Below are 15,384 nucleotides of genomic sequence, written 5' to 3'. Positions count from 1 at the left end.
CCAGGGCTACACAGAGAGGCCCTGAACAGAAGGGATGTAGAGATGGGGAGAGGGCAGGGAGAAGAAGAGAAACAAGGAAAGGAGGAGAGGAGAAGGGAAGGGAGGGGAGGGAAAGGTAAAGGAGAAGAAAGGCATCATTTGTAGAACTATTTTCTGACACAGTGTTTTATTTTCACATATATGTGATTAGCACAACTTACTAGAATTTTCAGCAATCAAAACACTGGTATACCACACAGTTTTTAATCCTTTCTTGACCAGGTTTATACTGTTCTGCTCAGGCTGGCCACATAATCCCCCCGCCTGAGGCTCTCTGGTGCATTTTCAACAACACATAAGTTTGCTGCATGCTTCTCCTATGTGACTGCAAAGGATTCCACTAGATGATATTTCCATGATTCATCTGAGTGTTTCTGTTTCCTCCCTAATCTTTTATTATTAATATATCCTTATGTATAAAGAATCTATATCCTGGATCTCAAATAACACATTGCAAATAAAAAATGTATGTTCCCTATACAAATAAAAGATATATATATATATATATATATATATATATTAATTAAAATTCAATAGTATATATATATATATATATATATATATATATATATATATATATGAATTGAAAGCATCAACATATAATACAGAATGTCCTCAGAAAGAACAATTTTAATTACTGTCAATATGTGAAATGCTTGCTTATAACATGTGCTTTCATTATCATTTGCTACCAACTCATCAATGCAAATTCATAAATATCTAGTGATCATATATTATATGCAGAGCAGTAACACAGATAATAATATTCCAACATTGGACAAAACTAACATTGACTTCATCATGCTCATAATCCACTAAAAAGATTGTGAAAAGAACACATATAACATTCTACCATGAGGAGTGAATATATATGTACAGTAGATCAGTGGAATAGTGTTTGCCCTCCATGAACTAAGTCCTGTGTTCAAAACGATACTACTAATCATACTTAAAATGAGAGTTACACAAAATATTCTCGTGATACTTACTTGTTTGTTTCCTTAAATTAGATGACTTATCAGGAAATAAAGGACCAAGCCAAGAAGGGTCAATTTTTTTTATGCAAAATCCTCCAAGGCAAATGCTGTTGTTGGCCAGGTCCAGGGCAAGCCTCCTCAGGAGCAAGCTGATGACCTGGCTGTCACCCTTTTGGATGCTAACTGTCAGTGCTTTTCGTACATCTTGTTCGCGACATCCACCATTAAGCAACAGTTCCACCAACTTTGGGCTGCTCTCTTTCTCACATACCTAGTTTAAAAAACAAACAAATAAAAAACAAAGAGGAAGTGCACATGAAACTTGCATGTCTTCTCTTTGGCCAGACAGAACAATGGAGCTTGCTATGGTCATTCTTTATAATTCAAATTTAGGTTGAAGTGATATGAAATAAGGCAAAATGTATTCTTGCAATAGACATGAGGAAATAAAATGAAATTATCGCCACAGATATAAATCAATAATCTGGCAGTTGCCAGGCAGTGGTTTGAAAAGACCTCATCATCTTTCCCATCCCATTGTGGTCTACATAATGTTGCTCACAATGACTGACCATGTAGTTTCTTGGCCAGTATTAGCCTTTCATATTCTTCTCTGTCATCATTAAATTCTCAAAAAGAATAGCACTGTTAATTTCATCTTTTGTCTTAATAGTTTTTGGTTATGCAACCTCTTTGTAAATGAATAAATACATTTTGTATTAGCATAAAATAAAGTACATTTGGCAAATATATTCACAGTGTCAATTATCTGCTATTCAGGAAATCTGTCCACAATGCCAGTTATTTGGTCGTTAAATGAAACATCTGAGAACTAACTAGGATAAATTCTCCAAATGGAATACAGAATCCATGGATGTACAGACAGATTTTTAAAAAATTTTTATTTACTTATTTTGTCTTAAAATTGAGTTATTAGAAAACTGGTAATAAGTTACTCCAGGGCCCCCAAGATGCTACAGTGGTAAAGGTACATGCTGCCAAGCCTGAGGACTTCGGTTTCATCCCACAACCTGTGGTATGGAAGGAAGAGGAGAACCAAGTCCTCATGCTGTCCTCTGACTTCTACTGGTGGACCATGGTAGAGGTGGACAGACACACACACACACACACACACACACACACACACACACACACACACATACACCACATACACACAATAAATACAGCACCAACTATTTAATAATATACATTAAATGGCCCTATAATCATTTTGTTAAAAACAATAGACTTCTAGAAATAGACAATTCTCTCTGGGTGCTATTGTAAGTTTCAAATTGTATTTAACTAAGAAAAATCAAGAAAATGGCTAATGCACTTTTGTGATCATGTACAGCACTCATACCTACTGCATAGATGTTTATCCCATGTTGAAACATTCCCTCCTGGAGGGAGAAAGGAGGCTCATGGGACTCAAGAAGCTTCCCAGACTTGGAAGACCCCAGGAACTCAGATACTCAGGATGTTACAGGTTGCAAAGGGCCCCTCCCTGTGTAAGGTTGTCCCCAACAGTGGACAATTTCTGGGACAAGAAGACTCTCTACCGGAGCTTCATTTATGTTAGGCAAAGAGTTCCAGGGATGCAACTTTCGTGAGTCATCGCCCCCGCTGGCTGGGGTGAGCATTCCCATAATGCAGCTGTCCTTTACCCTTCTATAAATAACCCCAGTAAACTCATTGGTTTAGTGGCTAGACTCAGATGGAAATGTTCCTTTGTCAGCTGGCATGGATCACATGCCGACCATTGCTGGTTGACAAAATTCCAGCATTTCAACATTTGCAGACCACACTTCTACAGCATCTTTTTACTTTCATTTTTAATGATTCTCAATATGAATGCTTTTCCCTTTGGGAAAATCCATGGGGGCTTTAGTAAAGTATACAAATATGTATAATGTTTGCCTCTTAAAAAATTAATTATTTGGGAAAAAATTCCTGCTACCATAAAACCAGGAATTCTGTTGTGCCCTCCTAATTACATCAAGAACAGGAAAGCTAGAAATTTAGTAAATACACCTGATCCAAAGGATGAAATGCCTACAATTCAGATCCAGAGCCTGAGGCCATTAAGGGTAAGAGATCAATTAATAAATACAGAGAAATCATAATGGTACAATATAGTGGAAAAAGAATAAGACATCAGGACCTTCCCTTTTGGGAGGGTTATGAGAGCAACAGGCTCATGTGGTAAGACTAAGAAATTGTAGTATAGTGTTTGCTCCCCAGAAGTTTTTTCCCCAAGATCAGGCATTTGAATAAGGGTCTCCAAATCTTTGGGAGCTAGAGGAAAGTTCCTGCTTGATAAGGCAGTCATTCTTATCTTTAGCCAGGGAAATTTGTGGCCCTTCTGTTAACATATGACAGGTGCCTATTGTCAAGGTCCATGCTAAATTCCACAACCTTGATCACAAGCCACACCCCAGCTCCCATGCCCCTTGTCTCCCATTTAATCCTACGTGTAACTATACAGTATAAAAGGTATAGTCTTTTTTCAATCAAAGGCTTCTGGCAGCCATTTTGCTTTACTCTCATGTTGTATCCATCTCCTCATTCTCCCTCCCCTGCAGTCAAGGCTTCCACTCTGTAAGTCATGACTGATCAGGATGTTCTATGACACCACCTGTCCTGGGCTGTAGCTCTTCCTCCAAGGTGAACTCACTCTGTTGTACCAGATGTCTGTCACCTTCAATGAGCCTACTTCTGCTTTTGGACATTCTAAAACCTTCCTTTTGATCTTCAATTCTCTTACATATTACAACTATTAATTTACTGCTTATGAATGAGCCAATCACACTGTCTCTCTTTTAAATTCCCTTGCCCTGGCTAGCTGCTTGCTTCCACTCAAGGCTAGGATTATATACAACCAGCACTAGCCCGTGAATGTACACTGAGAAAGACCTACTTACAGGACAGTACAAACATCAACCTTCCTGTTGGTCTTCTAATCTGTGGCTATTGGCCAGGGGGTTGGGGAAAGGGATATCACCTCAAACAGTAACTTACAGAGTGGTTCATTTGCCAACTGACCACAAATAATACTGTATTGAAAAATCAAATGGGCTCTCAACCACAGTGAAAAACATGTCCTCTAATTTCTGCCAATCTATTTTTCTAGGAGTCTCCAAAGATAATCATTCATTGTAACTAACCTTAATGACATCCATGATAACCCTGTTAAAGCTGTATTTACTCCCTAATGCCTTCCTTATGGTTTAAACAAATCAAGAAAAGCCTAGTAAAATATCAAAAAATGTCCTTCATAGAGAAGATACAACAAAATCTTGAGTCATCTAGACACTCCTGAGTCTGATGACGATTGCTCTGTTTTTAGTTCCTCTACTGACCCGCAGAACCTCTGCTCCTTCTCATTTTTTCCATAATTCAACAGCTCTAATTCCAAATGGTTCTACAAGTGGACAGTGCCCTCCAGACATGTGGATTCAAATACTATCTTCTGACCAAACCTAACCTGAGTACTCTGATGTGGGGGTCTGTAACCTCCTAATCCATTGACACCCTGTTGCAGCAGGAAGACAGATTGATTTGATGCTCATTAATGAAAGGCCCAGGTAAATATCATGACAGGCCTCTAGTAACTTAGTTAAAAACTAGGCTTCAATTCCTGCATACACTAGGCCTGGGCCAAACCGCTCCACCCATATAGGTAATAACCCAATAAGGACAAAACCTGAGACTTGTCCAGACTTGCCCAAGAATAGAAAAGCTATAGCCTTAGGCCTCCCCACCCCCAACCATTTAGAAATATGCTTATATGATTGCCACTTGGATAAGCCAATCTAGGTAGAATGATCGCACTCCTTTTAGAATTCCTTCAGTTGTACTTAAAAGGGACTTACATGTCGCTCTTGAAGTTGTCACCATTTTGTACAGGTGAGCAACCCCACATGCATGTGGTATAATAAATGATCTTACCGATTGCATCATGACTAGTAATGTGTTGGGGACTTCTCACAGACCCTAACAATTAATCTACTAGGTGTCCAATCTCATTTTTTTATAAAATCATTCAATTGATTTTTTATATAAACAAAAAGACTAGAGCATTTAGAATCCAGACCTAAATACTGCTGCAAAGAGCTGACAGACGCATCCAGCTCACTCTCTTCAATGTTTCTGCAAAGAGCTATGTCAGCTGGGATTCCAGCCACTACTTCTTGCTGCCCCATCCCCAGCTGCAAGTGATCTTGGGGGGTACTAGGATAGGTAGGAAGTGGGAAGGTTTATCAAAAGTAGGACTCAATGATGAGTTGTCATCCATGATGAGGTAGGACTCTACAGATAGAGTAGTTTGGGGACCATCCATAGTCTTTAAGTAGCCCTTCACATATCCTTGGTAAATAAGCCCACTAAGCTCATTGGCTTGACAAGTTGGACTTTGATGGAAGTGTACTTTGATCTGTCTTTGATGCCCTATCTTGGGAAAGTAGATATTTATCACATCTTTCCATGAAAAGTTAACACAACAGCAAAGACACAAAGAGAAAATGGCTCAAGCAATAGATGTATGCATTGTGTGGAGGACAGTTGGAGAACAAGGTCTGTGAAAATGCAAAGCAAGAGGCATATTTAGGGTTAATTATACCCCAACAAGAAGATAAACAACTAAATGAGGCATTAGACTGAAAACACCCACAGCATTGGGTTAGCTTTGGCATTCCCCCTGAGGACACATTAACCTGCCCGGGAGAGAGGTAAAAAGGTCCTCATCATCAGTGATCAGTAGAATAATTCAGTCAGAAGCACAGTGGGAAGTCATCTTGCCTGGTAAGAATGGTTATCAAAAGGACACAAGCTAAAAATGCTATTAAGTATATGGAAAAAGAGGAACACTTATAAAACATTTGTGAGAATTTAAGTTAGTATAGCCCTTGTGGAAAACAGTATTGGAGTGCCAAAAAATAAAAATAAAAGCTAAATGTAGGATCCAGATGTGGTGACAAGTGCTTTCAAACCAGCACTAGGAGGTAGAAGAAGGCAGATCTCTGTATTTGAGCTCACCCAGATCTTTATATAAATTCTAGGCCAGCCAGTCCTATATATTGTCACAAAACAACAACAAATAAAAACCAACCATAAAACCTAAAATTAGAACTAGCATATGATTCAGTAAACTCATTAGTGAATATATGTCCAAAGGAGATGAAATGTTGAAAAAATGTACTCTCATATTCATCAATATCCATTATAATCAAGATATGAAGTACATCTAGGGACCCATTAAGGAGTGAGTGGATGAAAAGAATGATGTATACACAAAATGGAACGCTATTCAGCCCCACTTACCAAAAAATCTTATCACTGAATCACAAAGGGGATGAAACTAAGGACCAACAAATGAGTGGAATCAGGCAAGCAAAGACAGAAAGGAACACATCTTGTCACTTACACCTAGGACACAAATTTGATCTAATAGAGCTAAGAAAAGGAACAGTACTTACCAGAGGTTTGTAGGGCAGGGGAAGTGATGGGGAATTGCCAGCCACAGTCACATAAACCCCATCACCATGGGATTATGAATTTTAAATGTCCAGAATACATACATACATAGAGACAGAAAGTAAGCAAGTGAATTCCTGGAGCCAAAGAGTGAAATAGACAAATGTCCATTGTGGGTGGGGGGGGCAGAAATGGGAACTGGGGCTACTACGAATGGAATTTAACTGTGGGGTGATGAAAGAGTTCTAGTGTTGACTCTGGCAATACCAGAACAACTCTGCACAAACACAAGTCCATAGAACTGTAACTTCCTTTTAGAGGAGAGTTCTCACTGGGTCACTATGCTGTTCTAGCTGACTTAGCCTAATCAGCGATCCTCCTGTCTCAGCCTTTCACGATTGAATTGTATACTTTAAACCCACGAATTATATGATATGGGAATTATGTCTCAATAAATCTGTTTTATGTGGTTGTCTTTTCGTGTTTGCTTGTTTTGTTTTGTGAAGGAACAAGGTGGAAGAGGAGGAGTTATAAAAGGACAGGATCAAGTAACAGAGATAAACAAAAGTGAGGCCTGGAATATTTACCTGATGAATTAAAGACGTGGCCCCCTTCGTTTGATTGGCATCAGCTCCCAACAGAAGCAAACACTCAACCATGATGCTATTATTCTGATCACAGGCTCTCTCCAGCATTGTGCTTTTTAACTCCTCATCTACAGCAAGTTTTGCAAAGCATTTGCAGCACAGATTGAGGAACTAGAAAGAAGACAAGTGAGGATTAGAGGCCGCTGGGGGAATAACATGTAGCCCATAGATATTGATATACCTTACCGGCTCGTCCTTTTGTTCCATGGCGCTGGAAGACATCTGGTGGAATATTACCAAATCAAAAGAGTAATGCAGCAGCAGCTTGGAGAAGGATACTGACAATTCAAGTATTGCCAAGATTGTCCGTAATCCCTGAAAGAGGAGCAAAACTGATTGCAGTAATATGAGCCATTATAAGTAAAATTAAGTCAATGATATACAGCAGTTTATATCTGTTATTTAATGCCTCCACATTGCTCCTTCAACTAAGCAGAGAAACTTGGGTTTGTACCTGGCAGCTGTAAACCTTGAAACAATTGTAAATGTCCCACTCTCTTGCTACTAAGAAATACATTCAGAACAAAGAGAACAAATGCTAACTGGCAAACCGTCCTCAAGCAAAGCAGGGAAAACACATTCCCTTCAAATCTGGCCACTAAAGATGCCTTTCTGAAGCCACATCTACAGGAGGAGAGTTAGCGGTCCCTCAGGATGAGAATAGCCAGCGGCACCTGAATCAAGCCATCTTTATTTCAGGAGCGCACATTAGTTATCTAGAGTCAAGCAGTTCTCCAGAATTTTGGGTTGCTCTAGACTTCTACCTAGATATTTTCATTGATTAACTTGGGGTGGTCAATTTTGCCATTTAAGTCTTCAATGACTTTAAGTCTTAAATGACAAAATTGAATGGGATTTATTAAAGATGCAAATTTGATTACTAAAAATCCAAAGCTAAGGCAGAAGGTTTGAACTCTTCACTGGGCTAACTTTTACAGAACAAATGAAGCATTTAATTCTGTTGGAGATGGCGGTCTCACTACTTTACGAGTCTCAAACTCCTAGGCTAAAGCAATTTTTCCTCCTCAGCTTCCAGAAGAGCTAGAACTGTGTGTACTTACACACCCAGTAACAGTGTGTCTTTGATTCTCTGTTGAATCAACCTTACACCATCTTACAGTCTTCATAAAGATGATGAGTATATATTTGTTTAAATATAGCTTGGTAAAAATGACTTCAAATCTCTATTTTAGGAAAAAGCAGTCAAGAAGCAAAATCCCTAAAGGCAAAGCAGCTCATGATAAGTCACAGAGGATGGCCATTTCTATGATAATAATAACCTGCATTTGTCCAAAATCTAAGTGAAAACGAAACCCTCTGCTACTTCAATTTCTTTAGCATTTTATAGGAAGGATAGAAGGCAAGCAGATGCACTGATTTTCCAGATCTAATAATGAATACTGGATCCTTATAGTCAATGCGATTATCTGCACCTTCTAGAATTAAAATACTGCAACATGTTAGATGGTTTTAATTAACTAGAATATCCTATTGGTGTACAGTGAGAGTGGCAAGTGTACTGGTGGGGGAACCTGCATAAGCTCCTGGTTCCCTAGTGTGTACGCACTGTAGTTTGCAATTCAGCAACATCTTTAAAGCGCTGCAAACTGGAAACCAGAATTTTTGCCAGGAGGTGGCCTGTCCGTATGCAGAAATTCTTCTTTGTAATCAGGCATCCTGTAAGGTGTAAACCCAGGCATTGAATTTCTAGAATAAAAGAGAAGGTTAACAGTGGTAATTCTTAAAGCCTTAAAACTGGGGGAAGAAATTAAAGACAGATAGCTCATAGCTAATGGTCCCAAGTTCCGTCTGTACTGACCTTGGTCATCTGGATACATCTGCAAGGCGTGAAGCACAGAGTCAACTGCCCCATGCAGGGACAACATCTCTAAGGCATCAGAAAGATGTGTCAGAGAAGATAGCACTTTCAATCCACATTTCTGAATCCCAGGATTCCCAATGAACTACAATCAAAAGGAGTTCAAGAATAGTTGTCATAAATGAGGTTTTAATACACGTCCCAATTAAAACTAGCTACAGACTGGTAAAACATAATTCAAAGTCCTGGGATATGGCTTAGATAGTAAGTGGTTGCCTACCATGAAAAGCCCTAGATTTGATCCCCAGTATAACATCAAAAAACTGGACCTGGCAGTACACATCTGTAAACCCAGCACTTGGAAGATGGAGGCGGGAGGGCCAGAAATTCAAGGTTATCCTCAGTTACCTAGTGTGAAGCCAGTCTAGGATACATGAGACCCAGCCTCAAGAACAAAAGTGATGAATGTGGTCAGATATAAATTTTTATCCTCATTTCTGCCTTCTGTATCACCAATGATGTTTATGCATCAAGAGTAAGCCTTTTAACCTTCAAGTGCCTGTTGTGTGTCATGTATTGTACTAACTACACATATTCCACAATAATCAGTTCAGTCCATGCTGACAGCATTGTCAAATATGCACTGGAGAAATGATAGTGTCTTCAGTCCACGCTGCTGGAAAACTCTCTCTAGATATGTGTAAGACAGAAAGTTGGTAGTTATGTCTTATCCTCTGGACAGTGGACCACTTCTAGTAGAGGCTGAGTTCACCTGGGTTAGAACCATTCAGCCCTACAGACAGCACATGACACAAAAAAAACATATACTTAACCAGTTTTCAGCACTGTCTCTCGCCATAAGAAGTGCTAAGTGAGATTGACTCCAAGTGTCTCCTGGGTTTTATTTCATTTCTTCCCTTCAAAGTGTGTCAAGAAATGGTTTTGTCAAACTTCAAAGATGTGTTGTTAAGCTTAAATCACACAGCTCATGTATCAGGCTTACACCTGGAATATTAATGTGTCTGCCTTAGAGACCTAGATTTTAATCACCATATTTTTTCTTTAATCAGAATTTCCTCCAGTAATTTGAGATTTATGGACATCTGATGAAATCTAGTTCTTCTTCAAGGACAAGCTACTCTTTGAGAGGAAAGAGGCAGCATACATGTTGATAATCACATCCCTACAACCCTTTTTTCAATGCCAGCAGTATATATCTAGCCCTGGCCATCTCTAGCTCTCCCCATCTGGACACTACTCTCCCACCTTTACAATAGCATGACTATTCAACTTCCATGGTTTCTTTCAAAGACTACCACAGTGTCTTTCTTGGGACTTAATTTCACACAGATACATCATCCAAACACTTATTCCATGGTATCTCTATACCCAACTTTAATTTCCCCTGCCACTACTACAGGTCAACACTGAGAGAGCTTCATGCCAGATCACAAGCTCTGATGCAGCCTGCATGGCCACGGCCTCCAGCCTTTGTTTGTCTATAACCAGTCTACAGGTTTTTACCCTTCCCTCCACAATCTCTCAGCTGTCTAGGGTTACCATTTTGTTCCCCACAGGGAGTAGGGACCTAATCCGCTTCTCTTTGTACCTTGCCCTCCATCTCTAGCTGCTCAGCTTGTCATCATTTCCTGTATCATGTACACAAAACACTCTTACCCTCCCCTTGTTGAGAATTTTGTTTTTCGACACTATTAGCATCTCATTCTCCGTGTCTGAGTAGGAATACTGCATTATCTTTGCAGGCAATCAGAGACGTGTTACATTCTGTGAATCTGAAAACCACAAAGAATGGAACGATATCAAAGATATCAACTCCCACGTTGTAAGGAATTGTTGCAGAAATACAAATGTGGTCTTGCCATGTGAAGGTAGAGATGTGTGGTGTTGTCTCGGTGTCCTGCTCTCTAACACAGCCTCCATGACACAGTGTTATTAGGATCATAAATAACTCTGTCCATGCAATCAACATGGACTGACATGGCAAGCCAGGCCCAAATGCTCATCAGAAAGCAAACACGAACTGAAGGCGAGGGAAAGTTTCCTTATTCCTTCACTTCTAACTTTATTAACAGCAAAGTCTACACCCACTGCCTCCACATTCTTGCTACCCTTTAATTTTATATAATCAGACTTCTCTCTTAACTACTCTGAATTAAAAGCATTCAAAGACAAAAGTCCCCTAACAACTTAATTGCTGCCTTCCCACTCCTTGATTTCCAAGGGCACAGTGCTCACACCATGCTCAAACTCTAAAGTCATTCATTTGTCCATATTCTGTATCTCTTCCTGCAACTCTAAACTGCACAGAATGCCTTTCTAAAATCTCCGTTCACACATGGGATCAGCACATTAACACAGCTGAATTGTATAAAAGCAACCAGCACACTGGAAAGACAAAAAGCTACAGGCCCTTGCCTCTAAGAATTTCTCATATACCTGAGGAATACTAGGAGCAGGAGAGGTGGTCTTCCCCGGGGAAGAGCACACCAATTGGATATCCAAACCAAATGATCTGCCCTGAAAACATACATACAAGCCACGTCATACAGAATGAGCAGGCTATATTTAGGAACATCCATAAATATATGCATGTAATAACAATTAATGAAAAAAGAGGCCATGAATTTAGAATAGACCAAGGAGTTTATGAGAAAATTTGGAAGGGGAAATTATATGTTTCTAATATAATCTCAAAAATAAAAGAAATAATTTAAAATTATACTATATTAAAAACTTTAAATAAAAAGTAATTAGCAAAAAATGAAAAAAATAATTTTGCATATACTAACATTTAATTATCACAAATCTTATTGTGTAGACACACTACAGCTCTACACATCAGTGAAACAAAATGAAAGGTACAGTTTTGAGCAGATAATGCAGAAACATGTTTAAACTCAGGCTGCAAGCCCGTATTTCTCCTTCCTTGACACAGGCATCTTATGATCACATGTCCAAAATCCAAAGTTCAGTGTCTTCTCGAAAGACAAAAGAAGGGTTGCCCTTTTGAACTTGCTGTTTGGCTAACTGTGCCATCAATCTTGCTTGACAGGCAAAGCCAGCTTCCTGAGTGTGTCCCAATTATTAGAAAGGACCCCGCCTTGGTTTCACATTCTGCTGACCTTGTCTTGAAATACTTAATAATTTTCAAGCCAGCAAAGCTGTAATTTTGCTTGATATTGAATTCTATGAACCATGAATTCAGTTCTGCTTCTAAACTAACAAATGCATCATAAGCCAGGTACAAAATGACTCCCCTTATTTTTAATATCCTTTTAAAATTATTATAATATTTTTTTTGCATGCATGTGCATGCATGAATACATTTGTGTGTATGTGTGGATATACCCTTCCCACATGGAAGTCAGAGCACCATTTGTGGGAAGAAATTCTCTCCTTCAACCATCTCTCATCCCCAGACTCAACTAAGGCCATCATGCACTTGGTGACAGGTGCCTTTACTATCTTAGACATCTTGTCAGCCCTCATATTTAATATCTCCACCCCTACATGATGTTTAGACAATTATTGGTCCTTGCAGTGTTGATTTCCCTTAACCTCTAACCTTTACAGATCCAACTTAGCAATTGACTAACAACTTGCAAGAGGAAATCTGTGATTGTCCTCAGAACAACAGAATTGTCACTGTGTGATCACAAGTGACAGTGCCTAAAGTATCTAATAACTAAAAATAGGAGCACGTTATTCTGAACACTTAAGTAAATTTGAAAAAGTTATTATATATATATGTATATATAGACTTATGATTACCATATATCATATCTGTATGATATTTGCAAGCCCACAGTGGGCTTTCATTCACTTACCTACTTCTTCATCTTGAAAACAGTATTTACTGTGTTACCATTCAAATGTGGATCATAATTAACTTATTAGTTCCTACTTAGCAAATGTTTTCCAAGAGTAAACTTTGGAGGTATCATTGGAAGGATACCAACACAGATGAATTAGAAACACCCTCTTCCCTACATTCCACAACCTTCAAGTCTTTTTAGAGAACTTGCAAGTCACTGGTAAGGCTTCACTAAAGAGTTAGCCAGCCAGCTCAAGCTGAAGATGCCTAGACTGGATTCTTCTCACTATGAGTGAAGCAGACTCCACAGGCAAAGGAAAGCAATCCCCTGGTCATGTGTGGTTTGGGTTTTGTTTCTCATTCTCCATATTCTCTTGTAGTTCTCATCTTTGCTCTTGATAGAAAAAGATCCATGTAAGGATTTGTGACCCCATCCACACAGGAAGAGAGCAGGTGATAAATAGAGTGTTCCTCGTATGATTCTCTTAAACAGCAAAAGGTGAAGACAGAAGAGATCCAACATTATATGGTTTCCAGAAAGAGGGGTAAACTGATGAAACAAAACCTATGTTCATAAATATATGAGTAAAGAAAACTTCCCAGGGGGGTAAAAAAAGACCGGGTATTTGGCTAGCTGGTAAACAATATGACTGGGCATCAAAGGAAAGAATATATCTGGCAACCAAGAGAAACTGTTAATGTAAAAATAAGGAAAAAGATGTAAGCCTGTCTTAGAATTCTCTACTAGACTCAACACTAGAACAATGCCTGTAGACATTCAGTAAAAGAAAAGAAACCCTCCATGTTTCATAGCCAACTAGATTAGTTTTTTCAAGAGTTCAAACACCAGGCTGGAGAAATGACTCTCAGTAGTTAAGAGCACTTGCTGCTCCTATAGAGGACCAGAGCCCAGTTCCCAGTACCAGTAGGCTTCAGGTGGCTCAGTCCAACTCTGGGGGAATCTGACACCCTCTTCTGGTCTCCTATGCCCTGCATACAGGTGTAGTCACATGTGAATATACGTAAGTAAAAAATAAATTTGATATATAAATTTTAAGAGCTCACATATAAAGACACACAACAATTCAAATGTCTGGTGGTGGTGGTGGTGGTGGTGATGGTGGTGGTGATGGTGGTGGTGATGGTGGTGGTGATGGTGGTGGTGATGGTGGTGGTGATGGTGGTGGTGTGCACCTTTAATCCCAGCACTTGGGAGGCAGAGCCAGGCGGATCTCTGTGAGTTCAAGCCCAGTCTGGTCTACAGAGTGAGTTCCAGGAAAGGTGCAAAGCTACACAGAGAAACCCAGTCTCAAAAAACAAAACAACAACAAATTCAAAACATCAAAATATTAGGAAACATAACTTTAAGTTCTGTGAAAAGGTGAATAAAAAAGCTAGCAAAAGAGACCTGATGCAAACTGAAGGAATGAAAAGAAATCAAACTTAGAAATCATGGGTCTAAAGCCGAATGGAAATGCTATATATTCTGCCAATGTAAAATTATTTCCCAAAAGTCAATGGGGAAACAGTGGAGAGACAGAGATGTAGCTACTCGTGTCCCTCAGTCTCTATATCAAGAGGTCAAAATGCATTTAAAATCTGGTGGTGATAATGCTGACCTTTAGTGAGTTGATCCTGTTCCAGGTGCCAATATAATGACAAGCTAAATAACAGGCTGTTCACCAGACCTGCTCGATGTCTAATACACTGGAGGGTTAACTGGAGCATGGACAGAGGAGTTTGGGGCAGACCAGAAAGAAAGTCTTGCCTAGCAAAGGAACAAGAGCAATGATTGAGTGATGGAAGGGAGAAGACCCACAGAACAAGGAAATGCCAATTCCATCAAAACATAAATGAAAGAAATGCTGACACCTGGAGAATACCATCATGTTCATGGAAAATGTGTAATTTTGACCTATCAGTGCATTAGAAATGCCACCTGCTGCCCTTTAAACTCTACACAGGATGACCTAACTTGGAATCAGTATAATTTATTTGTTTGTCATCTATAGATGGCCATTGTATTAGCAGGCCAGATTAAGTTAAACTGTGGTAAAACTCCTCAAATTTCATAGGCTGAAAAACAATAGGCTTAATTCTTGCTAACAAGACACAAGTGTTTCCAGCAAGAAGGGTCTCTGCTCATCCCCAGCACTTGAGTACTGCTATGAACAGAACCATCACTTGGCAAACACTACAGATCAGAGCACCTGGTAGTATGTTCTGGAAGATGGCTCCAGAATTCACAAAAATAACCTCTGTCTTCAACTCCTTCTTAAAATTAGTCAATACTCAGAACCACTATCTGACAAAATATCAATCCAAGATCTCCATATGTTGAAGTTACAAGCACCTGCCATGCCATACAGTGACCACCAGGCAAAACTTTAGCTCACTGGCAAGTTGTTCTATTACAAATAATATAACAACAAATATATATGTTTTTTGAGACAGGGTTTCTCTGTGTAGCTTTGCGCCTGTTCTGGATCTCACTCTGTAGACCAGGCTGGCCTCAAACTCACAGAGATCTGCCTGGCTCTACCTCCCAAGTGTTGGGATTAAAGGTGTATGCCATCGCTGTCCCAGCAACAA

At 39.4% G+C, this 15,384-nt stretch overlaps 1 protein-coding gene across 1 annotated transcript in view; it reads right to left on the bottom strand.

The window, feature by feature from the left end:
- Lrrk2 (leucine rich repeat kinase 2) overlaps positions 1-15,384 on the bottom strand; it is a 139,552-nt gene that overhangs the window by 84,477 nt on the left and 39,691 nt on the right. Inside the window, exons 15-19 of the mRNA XM_036207870.1 lie at positions 8,958-9,102; positions 8,706-8,845; positions 7,325-7,453; positions 7,079-7,249; positions 1,029-1,287 (exon numbers count right to left, since the gene is read on the bottom strand). Of these exons, the coding sequence (XP_036063763.1) occupies positions 1,029-1,287; positions 7,079-7,249; positions 7,325-7,453; positions 8,706-8,845; positions 8,958-9,102 (844 nt within the window). The remainder of the gene's footprint in view (positions 1-1,028; positions 1,288-7,078; positions 7,250-7,324; positions 7,454-8,705; positions 8,846-8,957; positions 9,103-15,384) is intronic.

The sequence above is a fragment of the Onychomys torridus genome, chromosome 16 (genome assembly GCF_903995425.1).
Source record: "Onychomys torridus chromosome 16, mOncTor1.1, whole genome shotgun sequence".
NCBI lineage: Eukaryota > Metazoa > Chordata > Mammalia > Rodentia > Cricetidae > Onychomys > Onychomys torridus.
The sequence above is the reverse complement of the archived record's forward strand: the minus strand, read 5'-3'. Positions and strand labels throughout refer to the sequence as shown.